The 27,668-nt window shown below is 39.0% G+C and overlaps 1 protein-coding gene across 3 annotated transcripts in view; it reads left to right on the top strand.

Annotated features, from left to right (window-relative positions):
- The window catches only part of ADAMTSL1 (ADAMTS like 1), a 400,708-nt gene that overhangs the window by 216,653 nt on the left and 156,387 nt on the right, over window positions 1-27,668 (top strand). Inside the window, exon 1 of one of the 3 annotated variants that reach the window (XM_062608992.1) lies at window positions 21,765-22,176. The exons of the other annotated variants lie outside the window; for them this stretch is intronic. Within the exon in view, the coding sequence (XP_062464976.1) occupies window positions 22,120-22,176 (57 nt within the window). The 5' untranslated portion in view covers window positions 21,765-22,119. Of the gene's footprint in view, window positions 1-21,764; window positions 22,177-27,668 lie in introns of those variants that run through there. 3 annotated transcript variants of the gene reach the window in all.

Below are 27,668 nucleotides of genomic sequence, written 5' to 3'. Positions count from 1 at the left end.
TATATCTATTATCAAAGCAGACATGAACTAAGAAAAATTCATGACGCTTAATCTGTCATAATCTCTTAAAGCTTTTGGGAAGAGCAGAATGAGTACTGTTTTTCGTCTGTGGTTTTACAGCACCATGTGTGGGCAACCAGTGTAGTAAGAGATTTACTGATTGAAAGTAGGAGATGAATTTCTCAATTGCTATGGCACATATCACATGTAAGCTCCATGTTAGAGATGAAATGTGACAATGAAGTAGGTAGCATCCACAAAATTGTACAGCAAGGGAGAATAATTTGCCAGAATTATTAGGCAATAGTCTTTTCCCTCAGCAGCCCATGTCTGAGTTCACAACTGTTCAGAACTACATGATGGGGTAATTAGAACATCCTGAGGAAACTCTAACTTTTTTACCTAACTTTATTGTTACACTGCTCTGCTGGGGCTTCTGGCACACAGGCAGAAGCCTGCAGGCAACTCTGCAGTAGGCAAGAACTCCCCATCCACGGGCAGCATACTTGGTAGGGCTGCCCTGGGACATCAGCTTTAACGAACATACAATCTTTGGTGCTCAGTTCTGGATGGCAGGACTTCCTCTAAGGCAAAATCTTAGGAGTCCAAGCTCATGACCAATCAAAGTCTCACCTGACCATTGCTGGAATGACTGCACATTTCTAATGAAGACACATTCCTGTATTTTCCTACTGATACATTTCTGTATCCATAGTGTGTGCATTTCTCCACACCCCAGCATCATAGGGTCATTTATAACACCATGTTACTTTGTATGTTATGTTGAATTGTAATCTGTTTTCTTGGACTTAGAAGTTGCACATAATATATAAAAATGTCACTATGCCTGCTGTTAGTTCTCCAGATACAACTGAAAACATAGCTACACTAATTGAAAGAATTAATATTTCAGCTACTGCTTTTCTCCGTTAGCTCTGTAATACGCATTTCTTTGAGTCTTAAAACTCTGTCACAAGAAATCAAAAGCAATATACTGTTTGTAGTGGGTTGCAAATATTTTTTCCCTGCTATATGTTGTACATAGAGTTCTGATCTCATAAAATTGCATAGAAGTTTACTGAAAGAAATTTTCCATATGCATATAAGTAAATAATTTTGTGTCCATTCCCTCTAGAGTGCTGGAACTATTTTGGCCACTATTACACAACTGCGCTTGGAATTCACAAGTTTAGACTTTCTAAATTTGACTTAATGTCTTTTGCAGCCTCCACCACATATTGTATTACTTTTTGAAAAAACTTTATTTTCCTTACTTAATAAATGACTGCATTGTGGTATAATGGAAATTTCTACCATCTTCAAAAAAACACTTTACATTCTTCCTTGGGAGGAAATTTCGTGTGGTGGGGGTAGGAAAAATGAATGTTGGATGGGGGGGGTGTGTGCTGTATTTAAATTAAATTACAAATCTGCTTTCCTAGTTCTCTAGCCACTATTTTGATTAAAGCTGAATCACACAGAAGCCTTTAGGGTAGCTCTTTCAGTTCTGTGAAGTAAGCTAAATGCTTCAGGTTTCATATGGAAAAAAAAAATCTTTATGTGTTTTACATATCCTTTTGGATTTGCTTCTGTGAGCCTTTCATATACTAAACTTCAACTGATGTGGATGGAAATTCCACATATGGAGGCCCTTGCTTTTCACATGTTTTTCCCTCTCTTTCAAATATGCAGGAATGTGTGCATTGTACTAGTGTTTTATGAATTTTATGACTATTTCCAGAGCCAGCTCCAGACTTCTCAGCAGTGAAAGTAAAACCCTATCTTCCCTTCCCCCATTCCTTATGGGTAAAGGCAGAATTATTTTATTCTCATTCTTAGGTCAGCAAAATTTGATTATCTCATGGCATCTGAGTGGCTTCTGGAAGATGGAAGAGGAGGAGGAAGGCCATCCTGGGTCAGTAAGGGAGCAAGGGACTGCAAAGGGTCAGTGGGTCCGGTCATGCCTTGCTGTCTCCCTTTTTCTCTCTCCTCCTCGCACTCTCCCCCAGCTGCAGCATTCCTCCCTTCTCAACACCCTTGATTCTCCTGTATCTGGAAAAAAAAACAAACTATAGGAAATCTCTGTAATTTGAGACACAATAACAAGTATAAGGAAAGTGAATTAGTAATAAGAGCAATCTAATGATAAATAGATAAATTTATTAAATAATTATTTAGGGAGTTTTTTTTCAGAAGACCAGTGAAAGAATCTCTGGAACTGTGTCAAAGATTAAAAAATACAGACAGTCTAGCTTCAGACACTTCTTTTGAATGGTCACAAAAAAGGGAAATCTGCAGTCACCTTAAAAATCTGTATTCAAACAAAAATATTGGAGTAGTGAATTCCTAAGGCTGGTGTGTAGCAGTCATAAATTAATACTATTGATGACTTGCACATCACTGAGGTCATAGACATTCTTTAATTTTTTAACATTTTGTGTGGATGTTTTTTCCACATTTTTTCTCACACTGTTCAATGCCAAATTGTTTAGACATTGTGTATATATGTTCCTTGTTTGCTTTTATTAAGATAAATGTTTTACAGTAATGCCTCCCACAGAATTTTCTCATCATATGCCATCAAGCAGAATTTTACTTTAGAAGGAGATAGGCATTACATTATGAATATTCCTTCAGGTACATATCATGCCAGTTCAACACAACAGTTGTCATTTAAAATTAATCTGAAACTACAGGATGTGAGTGGTCATGAGATAGGAAAGTTCCTCTTCATTTAAAGAGGCTCTGCATACACTAATTCTCACCAGATCTCCAGAGCAACACCACAGCAAACTGGCTTCTGAACCTCACTGACAACTTTCAACCCCAGTGAAGGGGGCAACACATCACCAATAGATGTGTTTTGAAACAGCTGGAAAGGACTAGCATTGGAAAGAATTTTATTCATGCAGAAGCATGAAAAATGGCTTACTTCTCTCTCTCCAGTCTGAGGTTTAAAGCTTTTCCTCATTGTTCCTTTTCTCCTTTCCTTTCTTGGGCTCTTCAGGAAAACAAAATGAAAATCTGGGAAAATGTGACGGTTGCTTTGGAGATAATCTGCTGTTTCGGTTAACACCTGAGTAATAATCTGTAAAATATTTTCAGCTAACTTAGTAAACACGAATTACAGTATCTAGACTATTAAATTATTGTTAATCTAATAGGGGCATAAGAATATCTCATTGTCCCTATGTGCCAGCAGCCATTCTGGTGAGGTTAACATTTATCCATCATGACAGGTGATGGATTTTATTTTCACACTTTTCCTCATAGGTATCAAAAGCAGAGGAACCTCATAGATTATTTTATAGAATAGGTAGGTTTGGCCTCCCACTCCTGTGTGTATATACTGAAAGTACAATAAAGAAGAGGCACATCCCATAAACAAATATTTTGTAGACTTTAAAATGAAGAATACACCCAGGAGCTGCAGTTCCTGTGAACAGCAAATATCTCATTTCTATTAAAACCAGTTGCATACTGTGAGAGGATCTCATTTCCTAACTGCATACTCTTGGAGCTCTGCTCAGCTGGCCAGTAAGCAACACCGGCTCTCTGAGCTCCCATTGGATTCTGCAGGAGCTGATGAATTTATGTCTGTGTCAGCCAAGAAGAGAATCAAGCTCTTTCTTTGAGGGTCTCATGAGAGTAACAAAATATGCAGAAAAGTAGAATAATATTTGCAATAAGTTTACTCTTCTTACTTATTTTTTTAAATTTCTGCTTTGATCTAAGCAGAAACAGCAGGCAAGCCATCTGTATCTAGCTATCCAGTTATCAGAAACTGAGGTATCTCCTGACAGTCTCCCTTATTTTTGTGGTGATATTTTTAGTCATTAATTTTTCATTGCTATGTATTGATTTCTCTGTGAATTCAGTTGAGTTTTTCTGTAGCAGCATGACCATTAGAAACCATCAGAAACTAGGCAGGAGAGCCTTGTTCTCTGAGTGCTGCTTACAAAAATCATTGTAACCTTTGCCTTTAGACTGGAACCTTAAGACTCCTGCTTTCTTCTGTAATTCCCATTTTTCCTGCTTAGTATCTCATTTTGAATGTTCAGCTATTTTCTTTTGTGAGAAGCCAGCTTACTTCACTACAGGCTGTTTTGTCTTCAATGGAGAGGTCTTGCAGTCTAGTCTTTTTCTAGTCGTCTCCAGCCAGATGATGGTCCCTGGTGTTCACTGGGCCTCCTTGATCCAGCACTTCCACCCGTCTAGAGGGCAGGAAGGAGGAGTGAAGAGTCACTTCAAGTAGTATCAATTTGTTGAAACAGCCGGACTAGGCAAAGTCCCATCTTTGAAAATTTTGCTTTCCATCATTTGCTTGCCAACAGATGACCTCCATTTGCAAAGAGTTAAGATACTAGTGAAGACCATTCATTTCTGAGGTCTTGCATTTTGTTTTGTTTTGGGGTTTGTTTCTTTTGCTGTTGTTTGTTTTTTACATTGTTGCTTGTGTTATCTGGAAACAGTAGACAGGGTATTCTGTGAACCTCTCTGGTTTGACACTAGTCCTCAACTATTATGCAACATTGATTCTGGTGGTGCAGATGATCTAATGTCATGCTCTTGTTTCTGTATGAAACCCTGCCTTTCTTCTGTTCTGTGCCACTGTCTTTAGAGGAGAAGGAAAAAAAACTAGAAGAGTATTTATAAGGAAGCTTGAAAGAGTTGAAGCATGCAAAGAAAGACTCAAACCAAAAGCAAGGCATAGGAAAGTATATTTGGTAATGCAAATTTCCAGGATAATCTGGAGAGGGATCTTTACAAGGTCCTGTAGGTACGTATCACGTAGGACAAGGGGTAATGTTTTTTAAGCTGAAAAAGGGGAGGTTTTTATTAGATATTATGAAGAAATTTTTTACTATGGGAATGGTGAGACATTTTATGGTTCCATGCAAGAGAGAAATGGTGTTATTTTAAAGGATAATCATCACAAGACCCATGTCTTCTTCTATGCAGACAAACAGTCGTATTAGAACACTAATCAAGCAGCAAGAAACCATTATCTTACAACAATACTCCTGCGGATTGGTTTTATTTCATAAATAGCTGTGAAGGGTTTTTTTTGTGAGGTGATGGGGTTGTACTGAATTTTCTCTGTTTACATTTATTTTAGGTTTCTTTTTTGGTTTTGTTCTTCTGAGCAAAGAGAAGAAAAGCATAACAAAAAACAGAAGATTTTTTAGTTGAACTTACTAATGAAACTGTATCAGTATAATTATTACTTGCAATTAATACCTACAATCTGTAAAATTGCAGTCTATGTGCTTGGCATTGCAGGCAGAGAACAAAATGTGTTCTGCTCCAGAGAGCTTTAGATATGCAGTGCATCAGCTCTTAAGTGAGCTGTAGTAGGTAAGTCACTGGAGTTGAGCAAATGTCTGTGAGACAGGCTTTTCCTACTTCTACAAGTATTTTCAAACTCTTAGGTCTTCAGCAAAGGATGGTATCTAAGCAGGAAACCACTTCTGTTGACTAGGACAAAATCTGTGTGTAGGGTCCCTATGCCTATTGACTTGATTTAGGTTCCTCTGAAGTCAAAAATGCAGGCTACTTTGATCACTGAAAATTGACATTGAAAATTACATGCTCCCAGCTGTTAATTGTGCGACTCCCTCAGAGAAGGGGATGGATGTAATTCTCATGGTACTTCACCACCTTCTCTGGACTCTTGAATTCTTTAAAAAAGGACAAGAGTAGAAGAAAAAGGCTCATTAAGGATCCCATTACAACGGTTTTCCTGTCCGCTTTGCAGCTTGAGCCCTTTTTCTGTTTTCACCTGGGGAAACAAATGTGCAGACCTTACCGAGAAAGCCACTTGGGGTAGCATAGTAGCTTGCCAGTCATTTTAAACAGCTTGGATTAACCCAGTTGAGTATAAATAAATTCATAAACTATTTTCACTTTCTTGATGGCAGGGATACATTCACCTACTGCCTATTGTCTTTCTGCTCCCTAAGATGGAGGAGATCTCTAACAACCTTTGCCCTTCCTGAGGTACCCAGGGGACATTTCAGGGTGGTGGTGGAGCTCGACTGCCAACGTGCCTGAGGGTACACCCCTTCACAGGGGTGAGTCTTTCTTTCTGTCCAGTAGGACTTTGGGGTTCATTCTTGACTGACCCTTTAGTTTTTCTTTCCTATATCCTCTCCGCCTTGTTTCCTGTCTTCTTGTTATTCTCTGATCTTTTTGACATAACCTAGAGGGGTGTGCTGGCCTCTCTGCAGTGGTCGGCTGCTAATCTGGGTACTGAGCCAAGCCATCAGCATCATCAGACAACTGTTCTTTGGCACATAGTTCAGAAGTAAATCTGCAGACAAGATGCAGTATTCATCCCTGGTTGGCTTCTAGTGGCCCATTTCAGGACCATTGTGGGAATGAGGGAGTGTAAAGCAGAGTGGCTTAAACCTTCAAATTTACAGCAATCATGCCTAAAAGCATGTGCAGGCTGTATGAGAGAACATGCATTAACATAACATGTGGATTCAACAGTATTTCCTACCTAGCAAATGGAACAAATACCTTAAAATGTATGAAAACAACCACCATGATGACTCCTTGCTACAACTCTGCCCTGTGCTCAGGGCTCCTCACTGTCAATAAGGAATGTTGCTTCTTACAGGCATGCCATTAAATATCCTCGATGTGTTTAAATAGTTCTGTCCACAGAACTTAATATGCAGACTTCAGGGCACTAAAAATACTGATAATCTGGTTTGCAGATTACTAGATGTTGTGGTTGTAGATCTGTTGTTATGCAAATGCCTAGTTTATCCTGTTTACAAAAGCAGGTACTTTTTCATTAATCTCTGGGGCTGTATTTTGAAGATAAGGCATTCTTTCCAAAGAAGCTTATAACTGTAAATATTTAGCAGGTGTATAACAAGCATATATAGCCTGATCCTATGCTGTTCAGTGCCTTTTCAGAAGAATTCAGTATCTCATATGCAGGCATTTAGGTAGACATGTCAGGTCAATGCAAAGAACGAACTACGCAAACACAGGCCACCACCTCTTAAAAAAATCCACTTTACAAAGACGCACTCCAATGTCAATGAATATACCTTTGCAAATCCTCTGGGTCAAGCACCAGCACATGTCATTTGTTACATGAGTGCCTGATATCTTTGGCTCAGGGCCTTTTCGGGGAATATGGCTTTTTATGTTCCCTGAAGCTGTATTAGGTTCTCCAGTGGTGATAGGAAGGAAGCAGGATAAATCACAGCAAGCGATGACACACACACACATTGAGAGAACATGTATTCATATGCTTTCAAAAAATAATGGAAAGTTTTCAGCCACACAAGACATTTAAAAAAGTCTTGTGGTGTAGAAGCCAGTAACTGTGTCTGTAATGCTGGAAAATCTGGTGCTATTTATTCCAAGATGTATTGGGTTATGGTTACCAAGTAGATGCAACTGAATTTTTTATATACTGCTCTACCTCCTGTGTCACCTTTATGAGACAAGTAAGATCAAGATCAGGTCAGTCAATATTACTTAAACTGCTGGTTTTGTCCATTATCCTTGACATAGAGCCTTATGTCTTGTTCTTACTAAGGATCTACTAATGATTCTCTAAGTGCAATAAACCATACATATTCCTCACAGATTCAGTGAGTACTACTGTTCGGAAAATTCTCATTGTAATGGCAATAGAAAGAAATTTTAAGATACTGGAAATATTTGTGCAGAATATTATTTGTAATCCAGACACATGCTGTTTAATTAAACTCACAACTGTTTACCCCTAATGAAGCTGCACTTTAATTATTTTCTCTTCTGGCAATAGCCTTGAACAATGTGTTAGATTTTTTTCATGTGTGGTTCAGTATATCAGCAAGCTCTCTGTCTATGCAGCTCTAGCCCAGTGTTTTGCGAAACAGTGGCAATACAGTCTACATGTTGCATGGTGATGCTGTAGCAGAATGTTCAGACTCAGTGTTTCCCAGAATAGAAGAAAACATACAAGCAGAAGAAAAATAGAGGTGAAAAGGATGCCTTTTTCCTCAAGTAGTGAATCTCATCTGAAGAGTATGACTCTGCCCTGAAAAACACCCACTCTATTCTTACTAGAATCACTGGGCAATTTGTCAGGCCAGAGAGCACTGCAATTTTTTTATTATGCAGTAAAAAGTACTTTTTCCATCTTAACTCTTCCTAAAACAGTAAAATGCAGAGGGGAGCCTTAACTCAATTCTGTCTCTTGCACAAGTGAAGTGGTAAAGCTACTGCTGTATTCGTGTTTCAGAAGAAACTAAAACCAAGGCTGAGAAAATTCAAAACAGTAACATAACCAGCATTTTACCAAATGCTGCATGGGTTACCAGCTTCCTAAAGGGAGATCTGGGTACCCATTCAACATTAAAAGTTTTATCTTGATGTTACACACCTTTAAAATTAATTTGTTTTTATTTTATCGCACCATGTCACTGCAGAGAGTATAATGGTAGATTTTACCTTCCTGGTTATCAGATAATAAATAGACAAACCTGTCATTTAATTAAAGCACCCTTGACCAGAATTCCTTCAAACACAAAGTATATACATCTGGACATATGGTTAAAAGAATTTTCTATATCTGCCATTAAGCCAGTTAGGCAGAGAGTGGTTTGATGAACACTGACCAGCATCTTGACACTTTCAGAGAATCTTCATGTGATTTTAAGCATACTGTGCACCTCACTTCCCTCTCATATTCTCACATCTGAAAGTGGAAAATAAAAGATACTTCTGAATCACATGCTGATAACCAGGCTAATGGATATGCATACCTATAAATTTCAGTTTAGTGTGACTCACACAAAAGAAACTAGCTAATTTTGTAGTTTGCCTGACACTTGGCACAACAATCCTAAAATACGCATTATATTCATCAGATGAGCCTCACCAGTATGTGACATCTTTTTCATTGAGGTGGATGTGTCTTTGCAGGGGGTGCCCCTAACTGTGAATATCACAATATCCCAATGGTGGGATTAATGGCATACAGTTCATTTCTCAGCCTGCATTTTAAAGACCAATAAAAGACTGCCTGTCAATTAATGGAAACAAAGCAGTCTTAAACAAAAAGGCGTTGTAAATGTAAACCCTAATGATTAAAGATGGCACTGTAGAAGGTGTATTAAAGACATGTAAAACCTTTGGTGTTATAGCCTCGGCTGCTAAATGATACTACGTAACATGATGAAAAAAAAAAAGATGATTGCTTTATCCTTACCTGTTGCTTTTGCACAGCATTTTTGAGCAATTTTTCTCTCCCCACCAGATAGAGGTTTTAGTTGGCACACATCTTTCTGAATGTCTGGCTACTTACAGGTTTTAGAAAGCTGAGCTTTTGGCGTACTTCATACAGATAAGGAAATACAGTATACTCTATTAGGCATATAATGCTGTGTTGCTGTATTAGTATGAAAGCTGTTATTTCATCTCTAGCCTCTTCCAGCTCACCTGCATTAGCTTTTCAACTGATGATGGCATCACAGGAAGTTATTGAAGAGCTGACATGTCAGTTACTCTTTCTCAGTCTGTGTACTGAAGGCCTGTGCTCATAAATGTTGAAGAATTATCAAAAAAAAAAAAAAACACAACAAAAAACAAACCCCAAAACCAATCTCTTCCTGCAATTCACAGAGAAGATACAATGCAGACATGCAATACAAATGTCTGTTCTACTTTATCTTTTACTCTGAACTTTGACAGAAAAACAGTCCCATACATATGTGGTCAAAATGAGGAGAGGAGAGGGGAAAAGGCAGAACAGATAGTGGGGAAAAGTAAATCTTTATATATAAATAATACTGTAAAACCACAGTAAGCATTTATGATTGGCTACATATTCTGCTCTATAGTTTACATACAATTCCTTCTTACTACATCAAAGCTTCCTATAGAAGAATGACTTTTAGCTAATAGTCCTGTTGTACTCTTTTGCTGAAAAAAGACATACCCCAGCACAAGAATATGTCTTCTCAACTCCAGTGATGTTGTGCAGGCAAATAAGATTACAGACCTAAGTGGCCAGAATAACTGTTAAAGATACATAAAGGCAAATTTTATAAATCAGAACTCAACTAAAAGAAAGAAGATAAAGCCAAAACCTGCATTAAGATAGCTTCATAAAACTCATTATAAATTAAATGTAGAACAGATTATGTGGTGCATCATGAAGAAGTAGTTTTTGGAAACAAGTATGCATGAAATACTATATCCATTTCAGAAGATAAATTGATTAAATAAAGAAAATGGCACCTGGTGACAGACAAATTATAATGAGAGAGAGCTGTTTATTATAATTCCGAGAGAGCTGTTTTTAAAGTTATATGAAGATATTTTTGTTATAGCTATGACTTCAGGTAAGATGCTAGATATTGCAGAAATAAAGGCCTGTCTGTCATTTCAGGTAAGATGCTAGATATTGCAGAAATAAAGGCCTGTCTGTCATAAACTGTCATATGAAGTAGCTAAAAAGGCACTGGTTCTCAGAGAATCTGTGACATACAAAAATGATGGGACTATAAGCTCCTCTTTTGCAAATAAAGGGAGTCCTTTCATTCTTTTACATTTCTTGTAATTATTTTGTGCTTCAGGATTAAGACATGTATGATGAAACAAGATACTTGATGATAGGACTGTCATGAGACTTCCTCTTGTAAATGGTGTTTGTTGCTAAAGCTCTGAATTATAGTAGGATGCAGGACTCAGTCTTATGTGCTTTTCCCATGAAAAAATGTTGGCACAGCAGGCTTTGAACCATTGGCCATGTGAATAAATGATGGTTCTAAATAATTTAGTCCTGAAATTCAGTTAAAAAACAATAGTTCCCTTATTTGCTGACAGTTACTGGAAATCAGAAGTGCAATAGAACCAAGCTGTCTGGCTTTTGATTCTCAGTAAATGCAGCCAACCAAGTCTTGTGTGCTTACCCATGCCGCATTATATGCTGTCCTCTGAACATGTCCTTTAAGAAGTTTTGATTATGTATTTTGATCAGTTTGATCGAAACAGACTTTGTGTGGGATTTAGAAGCGGATACTAAGTTCTTGTATGACTGAGGGTGTTTAATTTTTTACTGATTAAATGTGATGAGGTTTGTTTGTGAATGCTGTTTATATTCCACTGCTCAGAAATTTGTCTCTGCTGCAGTAGTTGATTTGATTGGAGAATCGCATCATCCTCATTTGAAGGGGAAGTTTAATGCACTTAGTCAAGATAGTTGCCTTCAGTTCCTCGGTAAGTATTTGACATACATAGTGCTATGGTCATCATGAAAGGCTTTACTTTTTTAATTCAGATTATATGAGCATACATTGAATTACATGATAAAACAAATTGTGATGTTGACTAATTGTCATACAAATTAAGATTTCCCTCTAATTTTCACCTGGTTTAGTTTGTAAAAGACCCTGTCGAGTTCTGTTTCATTATTCCTGATTTCTTCCATGAATTAGTGAAGGCTTAGGATCCTTAAGATTATAGCATTTAACCACCTGCCTGGCTCAATGCGAGTTACTCATGTGTTTACCAGCCACGATCGCTCTTTAAATGTTTTTTAAAGTAGTCTTTTCTGTGAAGGTTCAGTGCACATGTGGATTTGAATTTTGAGTTGCCAAATGTCATGAATTCAAACTAGAAGGTCAATGCATCCTACCAGATGTAAATCCAGGAAATAAAAACTATTTCTTTTTCTTCACCTGTTTCTCTGATAGTGAAAATATTTTCTGCTTCACTTGAAAGGAGAATACTATCTGTCTTGTTTCACTTCTTTCTGTAATTCTACCATTTTGAAACTGTTTAATCCATCAAGTAGAAACTGCTGCTCTTTGCATAGTGAGCTGCAGTACTGAGAAATTTAATATGGAATACGATAGCCTCCTAGTTATTAACATTATAATTTCTTCCAGCATTTTACTGGGTGCTTATAAATACATTTTTGTTACAACATAATAGTGCATTCATGGTCAGGATTGTATACAGGTAGGAGCTGTTCACTTTTCTCAAGTATTTGCAAGAAACATAAACAAAACCCATATGTTTCAAATATTTCACTGAATACTTTTTTCCACTTCTGTGCATGTGTTGCAGCCATTTGAGCCCTGTGCTGTTTCAAAATCCAACCACTTACCCCCATGTTTTTGACATATTCTATATCTTTCTATACCTTTAAATGTGCTTTTATTTTTAAACGTGCTTTGTGCTCTAAACCAAAGATTTTTTTCCACAGCACTGACCCTAGATTCTTCTCCATCTCTGTGACAGTCATGAGAACAATATTACTTGCAGCTTTTAAAGAGATCATTAGGTGGTTTTGTGCTATAATCCTTGATGTTTGTCTTCATTGTCTGTTAATTAACTTGGCCAACTAGGGGGTGAGTACTTTGTGCCTTTGGCTTGGAGTACCCCAGTGTGACTCAGTGGGTGCTCCATCCACATGGCATCTTCACTAGTGTTTTGATATTCAAAACCCTCTTGCTAAGGAAGAAGGTTTTCTCCACTGCTTAAATACCTTCCTGGCTCGACATTTCAAAGTATGCTTTGTGCTGTCCAGAGATTCTCATTAATTGCTAGCACAAGAGATGGGCCAAAACCCAAAAATTTTGAATCCAACTTCTCTCCTTCTTCCACATGCCTCCTCTTGGAAACTTTGGAAAACTGAATCCAGATACAGAGCCGAGTATCAAAACTTGGCCAAATCCCAATCCCACCTCCTCCACCTTAGATGTTTTCCAAATCCTGATCCAAACTGTACTTCTTAGCTTTCTTTTCTTCCTCTTTTATTTGTAAGGTTATTAAAACTTGCATATTCTTTCCTTGATGACAGTTTCACCTAATTAATTTTAGGTTTGCTCACAATAGTTTAAGACTGCCAGTAGAATCTGAATTTTTGATAAGAAGGAAAAAAAGTGGAATCAAACCCCATTTTCATTACAAAAGCTAAAAGCTATATAGAGAATTACGAATGGTCTATTGCCATAGAAGTAAAATGAGACAAGGCAAAAGCCTTGTGAATTAGAGATCAAAAGAGGTTAAAAATCATGTGAGGTTTTTTGTTTTGTTTGGTTTGATTCCTTCAGAAAAGTAATTTATAACTCATAAAGCTCCAACTGACTTCCAGCTGGAGAGGTTTGCAAAATTATAGTCCTGCTTCTGCAATATTCAAAAGCAATATCATAGACTCCAAGTGTTGCTGTGTAATATCTCTAAAATAAGAAGCTTCATAGCTCAAATGATGAGACGTCCAACAATGGTATGCAAACCTGTTTGTATCTGCTGTCAGCATCTAAGCCTTTAAAGATCATGTTTTCTGGTTATTTTTTGCCAATGGTAAGCCCAAAACTTTTTATGAAAAGTGAAACTCACATACTGACCTCATGTCTGAGGCTCAGCCTGTGAGTGAAAAACCCAGTCATGGCAATGAAACTGGTCATGGATTTGCAAGAGTTCATAGAATCATGGAATCACAGAATGGTTTGAGTTGGAAATGACCTTAAGATCATCTACTTCAAGCCCCTCTGCCATGGGCAGGGATGCCTTACCCTAGACCAGGTCACCCAAGGCTCTGTCCAAACTGGCCTTGAACACCACCATGGATGGAGCATTTATCATCTCTTTGGGAGCCTGTTCCAGTGCCTCACCATACTCATGGTAAAAAAAATCTTCCTTATATCAAATCTGAACTTCCCGTTTAAGTTTGAACCCATTACCCCTTCTCCTATTGCTACAGTCCCTGATGAAGGGACCCTCCTCAGCATCCTTGTAGGCCCCCTTCAGACACTGGAAGGCTGTTATGAGGTCTCCATGCAGCCTTCTCTTCTCCATGCTAGCAGCCCCAACTTTCTCAGCTTGTCTTCATATGGGAGGTGCTCCAGCCCCTGATGAACCTCATGGCCCTCCTCTGGGTTTGCTCCAGCAGCTCCATGCCCTTCTTATGTTGAGGACACCAGAACAGCACACAGTACTCCAAATAGGGTCTCATGAGAGCAGAGTAAAGGGGCAGGATCATCTCCTTCAACCTGCTGGTCATGCTGCTTTTGATGCAGCCCAGGATACGGTTGGCTTTCTGGGCTGTGAGCGTGCACTGGAGCCGGCTCATGTTCATTTTCTCATCAGCCAACACCCTCAGGTCCTTCTCTACAGGGCTGCTCTGAATCTCTTCTCTGCCCAACCTGTAGCTGCACCTGGGATTGCTCCGACCCAGGTGTAGGACCTTGCACTTGGCTTGATTGAAACTTCATGAGGTTGGCATTGTCCTGTCAGGTGTGTCAAAGTCCCTCTGGATGGCATTCCTTCCCTCCAGCGTATCAACCGAACCACACAGCTTGGTGTCATCGGCAAACTTGCTGAGGGCGCACTCAATCCCACTGTCCATGTCAGTGACAAAGATGTTGAACAAGACCGGTCCCAACACCGATCCCTGAGGGACACCACTCGTTACTGGTCTCCAGCTGGACATTGAGCCATTGACCACGTCTCTGTGTATATCCATCCAGCCAATTCTTTATCTATGGGGTGGTCCATCCATCAAATATTTGTCTCTCCAGATTAGGGACAATAATAGTTGTCAGTGTAGAACAGGGCTGTTATTTGCTTGCAGTTCATTCCAAGATCTCAGTGTGTTCTCGAAGGTAATGGAAGCGCTCTGCTGTTAATGTCTATTTTATTGAAATATTGCTCACAGTGTATTTCTTTTTTTGCCATATGTAGTTAAATGAAATTTACCCTCATGTGATTTCTCATGGAACTAACCAACATATTGTCCCATGTAGCTAAGGCTGCAAGTTCGCTTCTTCAGAGATCTTGTACACTTCTGTGCTCTGTCAGTGACTTCATGTAAAGTCATCAGTGAGTTGGTTAATCTTTCTGTACCTTCAGAGCCCTGTTTGTAAAACTATTTCCTGTATTTTGTGGGCTGTTGAGAGAGTATGGTATGCAAAAAAAAATATTAGAGCAAGCAGAGATACAGCTTGATGGGAGGCAAGAAGTACAGAAAGACTGGAGATACACAAATTTCACAGGCTTCTGAAAGCAGACTTGAAAAGGAACACGCAGCAGCACACCATAAGGGTAATGGGTTTTGTGTGAGGGAATAAAAAAACACAAAGGACAGATTCACATTCCAGAATGAGAGTGTAAGTGGCCCAGAGTCATGTGTGAGCCCACTCACAGACAGGCACTCGGAAAGTTCTAAAAGTAGGATTCCATTTTAGTCTTATCATAAAAGCATGTTCAGTGGTTGAGGGTTGACTATTAAGGGTATGTAAGTGGTATCATTGTAACAGAATAAGCCTGAGAGAGAAACAGTTTTGGAAGAATCATGGATACATGCTTGTCTGTCTTACCTGGGATTCTGCGTCAAAACAGAAATAGGAAGCAATTTTGCATATGCTGGTGCAGATTTTTGCTGTTGTAAGTCAGATCCCAAGCATGTCAGTTCAAGATCTTTGGCTCATCTGCTAAATTACCACACCCTTCCAATGAAAAAATATGAATATGATGTTAAATTGTTGTGGAAAACACTTCAAGAGGTTTTATTTTTGTGAGATTTTAGTTTAGATTTTTCTGCTTCCAGAGGGCTTTTACTGAAGAGCAGGTATCTTAAGCTCAACAAGAGCCAGCAGTATGTACTTGCAGCCCAGAAAGCCAACCATATCCTGGGCTGCATCAAAAGAAGCGTAATGAGCAGGATGAGGGATGGGATACTCCCTCTGCTCTGCTCTCATGAGACCCCACATGCAGTACTGCATTCAGCTCTGGGGCTCCCAATACAAGAGGGATATGGAAGGGCTGGAGCACCCCTCCTGTGAAGACAGACTGAGACAGTTGGGCTTATTCAGCTCAGAGAAGAGAAGGCTCAGGGGAGACCTTAGAGCAGCTTCCAGTACCTAATGGGGACTTAGAAGAAATCTGGAGTTTTTACAAGGGTATGTTGGCATAAGACAAGGGGGGATGGCTTTAAGCTGACAGTGGGTGATTTAAGTTAGATACTAGGAAAAAAATGTTTACTATGAGGGTGGTGAGACAATGGCGCAGGTTGCCCAGAGAAGTTGTGGCTGCCCCATCCCTGGCAGTGTTCAAGGCCAAGCTGGACAGGGCTTTAAACGATCTGGTCTAGTGGAAGATTCCCGGCCCACGGCAGGGTGGCTGGAACCAAATGTTCTTTAAGGTCCCTTTCAACCCAAGCCATTCCTTGATTCTATCTAAATTCACAAGGTAAATGGTGACAGTCTAGCATGGGAAGGGGGTGAGGTCTTTGTAGCTCATCAGTGAGTGCAGTTAAATTTCTAGGAAGAAGCAGTTCTCACATATAAATTCACCGTATGTGTTCCCACAATTCCCACAGAAGAAGCAACTGTTCAGCATTCAGCTTCAGTGGTGAAAGCTCAAAATGTTTCATGTGAAAGCATCTCATCAGTTTGATTTCTGCCCAGCTAAACAAAATGGATTAAGCAGTGTTAATCTTGAGACCTGAGTGTTAAGTCTCCTCACATAAGATTTAGAGGTTGCTGTTGGTGAGAAGACAGAGAGGTCACAGCACACCAGTTCTCAGGTGACCCGAATACACTGCAGTGCTCACGGCAACCAGTCTCGCATTCATGGCAAAGACTGAATATTCTGAAGGTTGAAATATCTGTCTATTGACTTAGGTGTGAATGAGGATGTTCATGCTGCTCAGAACTATGTTGTTCCTGCTATTGTACATTTGAATTTTATCTGAAGTTGGAGTTGTAGGTAAAGATTTTGTATGCATCAGCACCTTAAACTTTCAGGAAACTGCTTTCATAATCACAGGTCATATACACCTGGGTGAGTTTTACCTAGGCAGTACAGCATATTGCAGTCCTTACAATTTTTTTCCTAGTTTCTTTCACATTTACCAAAGGCACACACAAGCACACTGTCCTGGGTTCAGCAGCAGCAGTCATTTTTCTCCTTAGTAGCTGCTGGTTTTGGCTTTCAGCCTGGGAACAGTGCTGGTAACACCGATGTTTTTAGTTGCTGCTTGGTAATGGTTACTGTGACCGAGGACTTTGTGAGTCTCATGCTCTGCCAGAGAGGAGGGGAAGCTGGGAGGAAGCAGAGACAGGACACCTGACCCAAACTAGCCAAAGAGGTATTCCATACCACAGCACGTCATGCCCAGTATGTAAACTGGAGGCAGTTACCCAGAAGGGTTAGATCACTGCTTGGTCGGGCTGGGTATCAGTCGACGGGTGGTGAGTGGTTGTATTCTCTTCCCTTGTTATTTCCCTTATCATTATTGTTATTGGTGGCAGCAGTAGTGGTTTGTGTTATACCTTAGTTACTGGACTGTTCTTATCTCAACCGTGGGAGTTACATTCTTTTGATTCTCCTCCCCATCCCTCTGGGAGAAGGGGGGAGGAAGAAGAGGGGGGAGTGAGAGAGCAGCTGTATGGCTGAGTTTAAACCGCGACACACACACATGTAAATACAAATCCTACCTAAAGCTTCTTATAAAGCATAGGCTTCCTCCTGCTTCTCACTCTGCTTACTTGTACAAGCTTCCAGATTTTCAGAAATCAACCCAGGCTCATTAAAAAAAAAAACACCAAAAACAAAAACCAAAAACAAACCAAAAACCCCCCAAAACCCAAAACTGTTCACTGAAAATGTAAAAAGAATAAAAAATCCTACAGACCTGATGAAAAATAGAGAGGTCCAACCTCAAGGGGACAGGTGGCTTCTGAGTGAAAACTGTCACCTATTATCCCCAAGAAGATGAGCTCCCGAGTTCACTCTTTCCTGCTACAAAGTATATAGATGTTAACAATTTTCTTCTGCCTAGACCTGTGTTTTCCAAATCAAGTATTGTTAAATCTGTAGAGCTTAAAACACTGCTTCAGACACTGTCCTTTGCTTTACATTCATATAATCTGTCGTAGGTGTAGCGTCAATAACCAGCTCTGCTCACAGATTTAATTTGAAGACCTGGCGGAGGTGAAGAACTGGAAATAATGACCAGTTCAGATAGCTGAAGGGGTAATTTTCAGGACAGTGAGTAGCACGCATTTATTAATTTGCTCTCCCCTAAGATGGTGAAGGGGTTATGTTTGTACTATCAGGGTTTGAAGGTGACATATTTGCATATGTATAACTTGCACGGTGATATTGGATGCAATCTTGGACTCACCAACCTCCAGTATCAATCTTGCAAATGATCTTAGAGGACTCAGGACTTCATCTGTAGCAATAGGATTCTACTGACAACAACCTCTCTATTACTGGTGAACCAAATTGCTGGGCATAGTAGTCACCATTCATATAAGCTAGCACATCATTTGAAGTTTCAGCTATTACTTCTGCTGCAGTTAGAAGTCTTTTATTGCTCTGAATTCTTGCATTCATTTAGGGTGCATGACAGAGAAATTTTGGAGATGAACAGGGCCTGGGGCTTTGCACCTTTTGGGCAATCTTACCAGGAGGGCATATTTTCCTTCTTACTATACGCTTTATCTTTTAGTATATATGCAACCCAAAAAGAAATACACCGACCCCCAAACTAGTGTTCCATATCTAGAATGACCTTTCAGCAAGATATATAGATTTACTCCTTGCAAAATGCATATGTGCAGTATAACAAAACCATGGATCTGAACAGCGGTATATAGGAATGTTAAGCTCCAGAACACTTGTAGGCACTTCATGCCTTAAAGTAATTTTTCCATAAATCTATACTTCTTTTTCAGTTCATTTTTTTTTCAGTTCAGAATAATTCAAATGAGCCTTTAAGTAGATGCAACACTGCACTGTAGAAATTGGCAGACACTGGGCATGGCTATTTATTAAAACTACATGCAAGAATTTGAGTAGACCTTTCCTTTAGATTGATTCGTGTGAGTTTCCATTCCTTGAATTTCACTTTGATATCTAGGTTCAAATATGTGCAGAAAACTGAAAACCGAACTGTTAAAAGTATTATATTCATGTGGTTTCATTAAAAAATTATGGGGTTTGCATGAGTTTGTTGTGAAAACAAAATGCAAGCTGCATTTTAGAATCTGGCATGAATTTTAAATGTGTAACAAAATGTCAGGTCTGGTGAATTTTGTAAAACTTATAAGGCTATTATGAACATCTTATTGCTCTGCTCCCAATTAAACATGTATCTTGAATAAACAAAGGTCCTTATAGCTAAACACCTTTTCAACATGTCTGAACATTTCAGGTTTTTGGTAACATTACTGCAAGATCTTCAACTCACTACAAGAAAGACGTTAAAGTGTGGGAGCATGTCCAAAGAAGGGCAGTGAAGGTGGTGAAGATTCTAGGGAACAATTCTTGTGAGGAGCAGCTGAGAGAGCTGCTATTGTTTAGTATGGAGAAAAGGAGGCTGGGGGGAGAACTTATTCCTCTCTCTCTACAACTATCTGAATGAAGATTGTAGCAAGATGGGTGCCCAGGGAAGTGGCTGAGTGACCATGCCTGAAGGTATTTAGATGTGTGTGGTTCTTAGGGATGTGCTTTAGTGGTGGACTTGGCAGTATTAGGTTAACAGTTGAACTTGATGATCTTAAGGCTCTTTTCAACCTAAATTATTCTATGATTAGCTTCCTTCTCTTGTCATCATTCTCCATGCAAAATTCCCATCAGCTGCAATGAGAGGTCCATGAGCAGAACCACGGCAGGATACATGGAATCAATGTATTATCTAATTATTCCAGCCTAGATGATTTAGTTGACTGTTGAGACTTCTGTACTGATAAGAAGAATCTCCAGAATTTCCTTTAAAAAAAAAAAACACATTTTCCAAAGTTGAACAAGAAATGTTGAAAATCGTGAGATCTGAAATGAGCTCATATAGTGTTACATGGGGGGGGGGGGGGGTGGGGTATAGAGAAAAAGGAAAGCATATTATGAAAATGTCCTTCTGAGCTGTTTTATCCGCTGTAAGTCACATGATCGCAATTGCAGCATTTTGGATCTTAAAAATAAAGCAATCATCATATCATCAGTGTTCTTGGGGCAAAAGACCAGAGTACAAAAGAAAAGACGTAACAGTGGTCAGGAGATGTGTGGAAAAAATCCTTTTGTACAACTTTGAGGTGTGTATTGATACTGCTGATGAAGAAAAGAATTTGGGGACTTTGTGTGGTGATGGTGGTGTTGTAATTTATAAAAGGTACAATAGCCTTTTCATAGATTCGTATGTTTGGTTTCCTGAGTTTTCCCTCTTCTGAGCCATAAGGTGGTGCAAAGTTGTTCATCCCTCCCTTTGTTTCTGGGAGGTGATCTCTGAAGTTGCTGTGTGAGGGGATTTGGACTCATAAAGGACTCACTGATAGTAGAGAAATCTTAGTACCCATTTTAGGTCTTCCTCACCCCTGCTACATTCAGTCAAACTAGCTGTTTTTCACTGTAGCCCCTTCCCACTGAGCCTTTTCAGTCTTCCTGTCCCTGTTTCCTTGCCTGACAAGTCCAAAGGTACCCAACCAAGACACTTCTGGCCCTTGCAAGCTGAAATCTCTTTCTCCCACTGTTCCTAACTACTTTTATTTTTTATTCCAAATTTTTCTCTTCAGCCTAATTAATTTCCCAAGTCCGTGTGGAAAAATGCCTATTGCATTTCCCAAGCCCAGCTCTTTCTAGTTTATCTCTTTTCTATCTTGGCCTTCAGATGTCTTTAGCATTTATGTTCCTGATTCTGTTATGCCAAGCCAGACCCTCTTCTTCTCTCCTATCTGATTTCTCAGCATACGTAACTCCCTTTATGTCACCTCAGTTCCTTCCCCCTTGCAAACTCTGTATCACTCTTCATCTGCTTTTCCAGCTTTTCCTGCAGGCTGTTTTTCATTTCGACTGCTGTGCTGTTCTCTTAAATGGTCTGTAGTCTACACTTGCTCCCTTTTCCTTTCAGTCCCCAGTCCTGGTGCCCTTGGCAGAGTTCTGCTTTCCTCTGCTAGCTTCTGACTTTAGCCAGTTTTCAGGCTCATTGCTAGCAATCTGTTCTCCACCCCTAACACACATGTACGTTATTTTTCTCCTTCATTGCCTGAGCTTACTTACATACCACAGTCAAGAGCTTAGGAAGACAGGGCTTTTTACATGTCCATCTGGATGTAGCATGCTCTTCAGCACCATAATGTTGCATCTGCCAGAGATGTCCAGCTCGCCCCTATGTGGGAGAATGCCTGTCATGTTGAGAAAGAGTTCTTGGATCCAGTCTGCAATTTCTACTTCAGAAAATAAAATTCAGAAAATAAAATTAACAGACACACAAAAGAAAAGCTGGAGACTTCAGACAATGCAGGTTGATAGGCAGTAATCATGAGCCGAATGAGAGCAGTGATTTGAAACTCTTATCCGTTAAATACTTAAAAGACAGAGTTCCTGGCTTTCCTGAAATCTGTGGATCTTCGCCTTTCTGTGCAAAATTCTTCCTCCTGTAAGCTTACTTTCCTTCTGATAGGGAATAAGGGTTGTTTGTTGTTTTTTTAATTTCCCCCAGAAGAAAAAAGTAGTGGCAGAAAGACTATAACTTTGTCGTGTTAGAAAAATTCATGCTTGACAATTTCAGAGCAGAGTCAGACTCCCTTCTTGCTAAACAAATGGCATAAAAGCGTTCTGGAGAGCATTTTTCTGTCTTTGGTGCCTTTTATGGCATATGCTATGTATTGACACAGATTAAATTTCCCTCCTGTCTGGAGCAATGCACACTCAGGAGGACTGCTACTGACCTAGCAATAAGCGCGAGCAGCTAATGGCAAGTGGTGGAACAGAACTCGTGGAGGGTGGCTAGCTGAAGGCAGAGCACTCCGTTCAGCTGTGCCATTCTGCCTTTCTCCTCCTCCTTCTTCTCCTCCTCCTCTCTCTCTCTTTAGCTCCCCTCTGTCTCTCACTGCTATGCTTTCCCGGACCCCTTGGCTTTGTTGTGCTGCATGTCTGACTAGCAGGAGGGGAATTGGCTGCTCGTCGGCTTGGTGAGCGCCTCGCCGCAGCTCCAACACACCCACCCACGCCTGGGTCAGGAAATGTGAGCAGGGCTGATAGAGGAGGAGAAGCGGGGCTGAAGGTTCGCACCAGCGCTGGATGTGACAACAGGCAGCTGAGCACTTCGCAGCTTGTGCGGTGGCCCACGCCAGGGCCGGCACAGACCCAGCCATGGAGGGCTGCCGCTGGACAACTGCTGGCACCCTGCTTCTGGCTTTCCTCGTCCTGGTAAATTCCATTTCTTTCCTGCAAAAATGTATTGCTTGCAGCTGATACTGTATCTGTGTGTATATATGTGGATTGGTACGGTTTTAAGCTGTAAGATTGCAGTTTGAGAAAGATTGATTTGAGCAAATCATGTAAATCTTATCCTCTCTAAAGCATTCCAGGCTTGGAGCCTTAATACTGTGGGTTGCTGCAGGTAGAACCAAGAAGCTGACATTGGCATCAGTTTTATAAAGTTGAAGAGCAACGACCTGTGAATGGTGATTTAACTGCTCTGGCTTTAGAGAAGAGCTGTTTCTCCCCTCTTTATATCAAACTATATCACACTGTAATGCTCCAGGAATTTTCTTCCTTCCTAAAAAAAAAAAAATAAAAAAAAAAAATATACAAGTGGAAAAGAGAAAATATTTTTTCAGTTGTGTACATGCAGAGAAACCTTGTACAGCATGTATTGAACTTTTTCCTGCAGCCAGCTTAAGTGAGCCCTCATTACTGCTGTGACTCATTACAAGAAGTTTATACCAACTTTTGGAAGATATGTAATGTGATATCTGGTATACGTCAGGGCTGTAAAGCTGATGGTTACTATATGATTTTCTTGTATATTTCCCATGATTATCCGGATAGGATGCTCTGTAGCTGAGAGCTCTAGCTCTACTCTTTGATTGATAGTAAATGTTCCATTTTGACTCAATTTTATAAGTATGGGCTGTATGTTTGCTATCAGAAAATCTTCAGTAAGAGTATTCATATGCACACATTTGACACCATAGTCATCTTGGCGTATATATATGCTGTCTTTTTCTGAGTATTTGGCTTGTGTCTTCTTATTTGTCTGTATACAACGATCTATGGTAATCATTATGAACTAATCTTAGCACATTTTTTTAATAGCCACAGGGGGACATAAACACTGGAATAACCCTATTTGAATTGCTTATTAAAAGTTATCATATGATTAAAAAAAACCCATAACTTTTTGAATTGAGAATCACTAAATACTAATTAATCACTAGATCTATCTGGATTGATCTTAAAGTTTCATTTTGTTTAAAAGCCTATTTTCTGTTTAGAATACTGAATTCACACAAAATGGCATAAAGTTAGCATAGATTCTCTTTCATTTATGAAAATTAGAAGCTTATAACCTGATGAGTGTAATATATTATGAGCCAATCATGCAGTCCTAATTTAGGGAAGATCAACAGGACATATAACTCAACAAGGCTGTGTAAGAACTGCAGGATTTGGCCTCATATTAAGCTCATACTCATAACATTTGTACTTCAATCTGCTGCTTGTGAATTAAGTTCTTAGTCCCTAATTCATGAAAACAAATGGTGCATTCTGCTGCCAACTATTATGCATTATATTCCATACTATACTATTTTGTATTCATATGACTTACCCTGCCTCAAGAGATTTCCCCCACACACCTCCCACCAAATCTCTTTGTGCCTTAAGAATAGTGATGTGAAGCAAGCTTAACTTTTTTTTTTTTTTTTAATCAGGCCATTCTTTTGTTCCTTCCATACTCAGGAAAATCTCTCACTTTCTTTCAGCAGGAGGTTAGGTAAACATGCAAGAATTTGACTTAGAGCTTGGATAGAGATAAGTTGTAGGATAACTTGGTGTGCATGTTACTGTTGCAGTTTATTGCAGCATGAGTTCAGACAGGGCATGGTAGGATGTTTGTGGATGTTTTTGAGACAGAAAAGAGGCCTTATAGCTATTAGCCTTTAGTCAAGTAGGTGGAGTGAGTTTGACAACTATAACAATCAGCATTTGGATTTATGTGTTTCACCTCGCATCTCTCTAAAACCTCTGTCTTACACTGAGCAAAACAAGCAGCCAGTAGTCATGTAGTGCTCTAGTAACATCAGCAGAAGTTCATAGTTGTAAGCTCTAAGGCTAGGTAACAAGCATTTCCAGGATTAGTCGTAATAATTTATCACATGTTCCTGTATTCTCAGTAAGACACTGTAGAGCAAAGTAACAATTGTTCAACATCCTTGCCTCAGTAAGGAAGATGCATAGCCCAGACACGTGCACACATTATATAAGGGAGTGGACAAGCTTACAGGCAGTATCAGCAACAACATCTCTGTTCCCCTTGACTTCAGGGCAGTCTGCCTGGAGTGCTGCAGTAGTGAGTATTGCTCACTTCTCCATTAGGGTTCTTAACCTTGTTCAGGAGAAATTATATTCATTTTCAGTATGAGTGGTGCTCGAATAAGGTCTGGGGACCTTAGTCCCCCGTAGTTTACTCGTTAAGTATTCTAGAACTTACTCCATACTCAGACCCCTGTTTCCCTGATGTAAATGGCAGTTAGGTACTTTCACAGCTAATTTTGAAAATTTGAGCCATAACATGGTACACCTGTCTTGAAAAAGTAGCATTAGACTGAAAGTAACTTGAAAAGACAGTTTCTGTCTTTCCAAGATAGGACCTGGTATTTGGAAAATTTTGCTTGCTGCTCTGTGAATTTCTTCATGCTACAGACATACTAGCACACAACTTCAAGGAGAAACAGAAGAAAGCAGACATTCTGTTCCTAAGATTTCCCTTTCTAATGGTTTAAATACATTTCTATATATTTAAAATTCCATATATATTTAAATATATATGTTATATTTTATATTTATATTGCCTATATATACTATTTTTTTTTTAATATATATAAATATTTAAAAATAAAAGCCTAACACAAGCAAATCACAGTTGTTCAACTAAAAGGAAATGTAGCCAAAACCATAACCAGCCATGTGTTCATCTGAACTTGAACTCAAGTCACTTCACGTCAGAAGGGCATTTAATCACATTTGCATTTGTTATTTGCATCTTTTCCAACAGTTTTTTTTAGCTCTCTCTCTTGCTGTTGTGGTATTTACAGAAGTAACACTAAGAACTGTAATAAAGTATGTGTGTTTTTCTGCAGGATTTCTTTCTTTTGCTGTGCTAATTTGTACATGGAAAATAGTCAAATACAATAGTCCATTCCTTCCAGGCTCTTTGGTGTTGCATCCCCCTATTATCTAGCTGGGTCTGTCTTGGATGACCACAAGCACAACTAGAAAGTGGAATGAATACAATGTTTCTTGTACACATCTGAACGTACAAAGCTTGACATCTTTTCCTTTCATGTGTAGATAGGTCTATTTTCTGCTGTACATCTGCTCCTGTTTCTACAGTTGTAGCTGTATAGAGGATGATACTTCCTTTACAGATCCAATGTGCACACATACATTTCCATTCATAGTCAAGTATATGTAGAGACTGGCACTTGGTCATGTCAGTTGGGTAAAGATGAGCTAAAACACAGAATTCAACTATAAAAAGCTAAGATTTATTCATGTGAGAGAGTGTAAAATTTCTCACCATTGTGGTTTGTGACCACTGCTGCTATACTCCTGATGCTTCACATGTATAAAAGTAAATGATTTAGTATGTGGAAGTCTAGATGCTACTAGGTGTGTATACTTACGACTTCTTACATGACTCTAGAATTTTGTGTTTGGACATAATTTACTGATCTCTGGCTTCAGTTGGTGTTTTTTTTTTAAGTACATCATTTGTTTACTCTTTTTCTACCAAGTGCAAAGGCGTGGATGAACTGAGCTAAGATTGTGTGATGGAATTTTTTTCTTTCAGACTTTAGTCAATAGAAGTCAGTACTTAATGTAAGTTGTTGACCTATTGGTCTGCTTCATCAGTGTCAATAAAGTTAAACACATTTTGTTTTAATGACTTTTACTAGATTCACATGTCTGACAGAGCATGACAAAAAAAAAACTGAAATTAAACACAGTGATGAGTCTGAAGATTAGAATATGCTCATATTCATTAGAATATGCTCAGTCATGGATCTGTCAGATGGACAAACTCATATACTCAGAAGGTTCATGACTCAATGTAAAGCATATGTAGTCCACATGCCTAGACAACTATGTCTTTAAAAGAAGGCTATCAATCTGTTCATGACTGAATTTTCACTGAAGCAAACAGAAAGTTAATCCATTGTAAATGTGTTGTTAACCATCCAAATACAACCTTTTGTTTTCTGCTGTCACGTCAAATCTGCAGATGGCACTGTTGTTTCTATTCCTTTTCATAGCTACTTTCTTAAGCTTGTAAGAAAAGTTAGAGCTATAGCAATAATTATGTGGAAGAAAAGTGGGGAATTGAAATCTGTTGCCACAGAGTCATATATTCTCTCATATGAGGAAATAAAGCAGAGTAATAAGATCATCCTTACAGAAACAATCATAAAGCTGAAGATAGCTGAAAAACAAGTAAGTGCACATCAAGCGCCAGATGCTATGGTATCAGGATGGGGAGCAGCCAAGTCAAGGATGGTTATGAAAAAAGTCTTCTCATGCAATGTACAGCAACTAATCAAAAGCTGGCATGGAATGCCTAATTCTATCAGATATTATACTCTGGTATGAAACACAACTTCTTCCTAACTGACATACAGGAATGGATAACTTTAGCTTTCAGCACCTCCAAATTTTCATATCAGCCAATGGAGAGTAAGTAGACTTGTCTTACCAAATAGCTGGCCAGCTTTGGTTATTCAAGGTCTTATAGCATTCCTTAAATATATGTTCAGATAAAATAGAGGAAATAAGAGATACACATTTTATGGAGTGATGGAAAATCTTCTCAAAGATTTTAGTCCTGGATAGGGTTGAATACGAATCAATACTAGTCAATGCTTATTGCAATCTATTAATTTAGATGTCTTTCTCTCTAAGGGAATGTAAAGCATTTCATCACAGGTCTGAGATTTGCCATCATGCACTCTAAGAGACACTGTACATGTTCAGACCTATTTTAATCAGACAAAATTTTTCTTTGTGCACACAGGATAAAGAGAGAGGGTTGTCTACTGGGCATTATCGATACTAAAAAGATTTAAAGGCTGGTATAACAGTTTGAAAGATTCCACTCTCAAATGTTTCTCTTGTCTTTCAAGATTATTGTATGCAGTCTCTTACCTGCCTCTGTTGAAGGCTCTCTCATAATCGTATAAGATCATTGGACTTTAAGGTTTTTGCCTTTCTTTTTGGAAGTGGCAAATACCATTCTCAGGATACTAACTGTTATTACAAACATAATGTTTCATAAGCGCAATATTAGCTGAGCTTTAAGAGCAAACTTCTCATCTATATAAATTGATTTGCCTCTGTTAACTGCAGTAGAGCTATGTTGAATTTCACCTGCTTAGGCTTTGTACTGAAGTCTTTTTATTTAATAAGTTTCCATTTTGATCTTTTACATGTCATGCACAAGAGCAATTAAAACACCTCCATAAAGCACTGGTCATTAATATCTCCTTGTGAAGCCCCTGAGTGGAAAATTAATCTTATATTCAAAATAAGACCTTTGCTGAGTGCTGTCGGTTTGTTGTGGCCTGAATCTGAGTGTACACGTTAAAGCTTACTGTAAGCCAAGATCTTCTCTCTGCTTCACTGACTGAGATGTTACCATA

This window comes from Pezoporus occidentalis, unplaced genomic scaffold (assembly GCF_034315485.1).
Source record: "Pezoporus occidentalis ecotype Australia unplaced genomic scaffold, CSIRO_AGI_Poc_V1 ctg133, whole genome shotgun sequence".
Taxonomy (NCBI): Eukaryota; Metazoa; Chordata; class Aves; order Psittaciformes; family Psittacidae; genus Pezoporus; species Pezoporus occidentalis.
The sequence above is the reverse complement of the archived record's forward strand: the minus strand, read 5'-3'. Positions and strand labels throughout refer to the sequence as shown.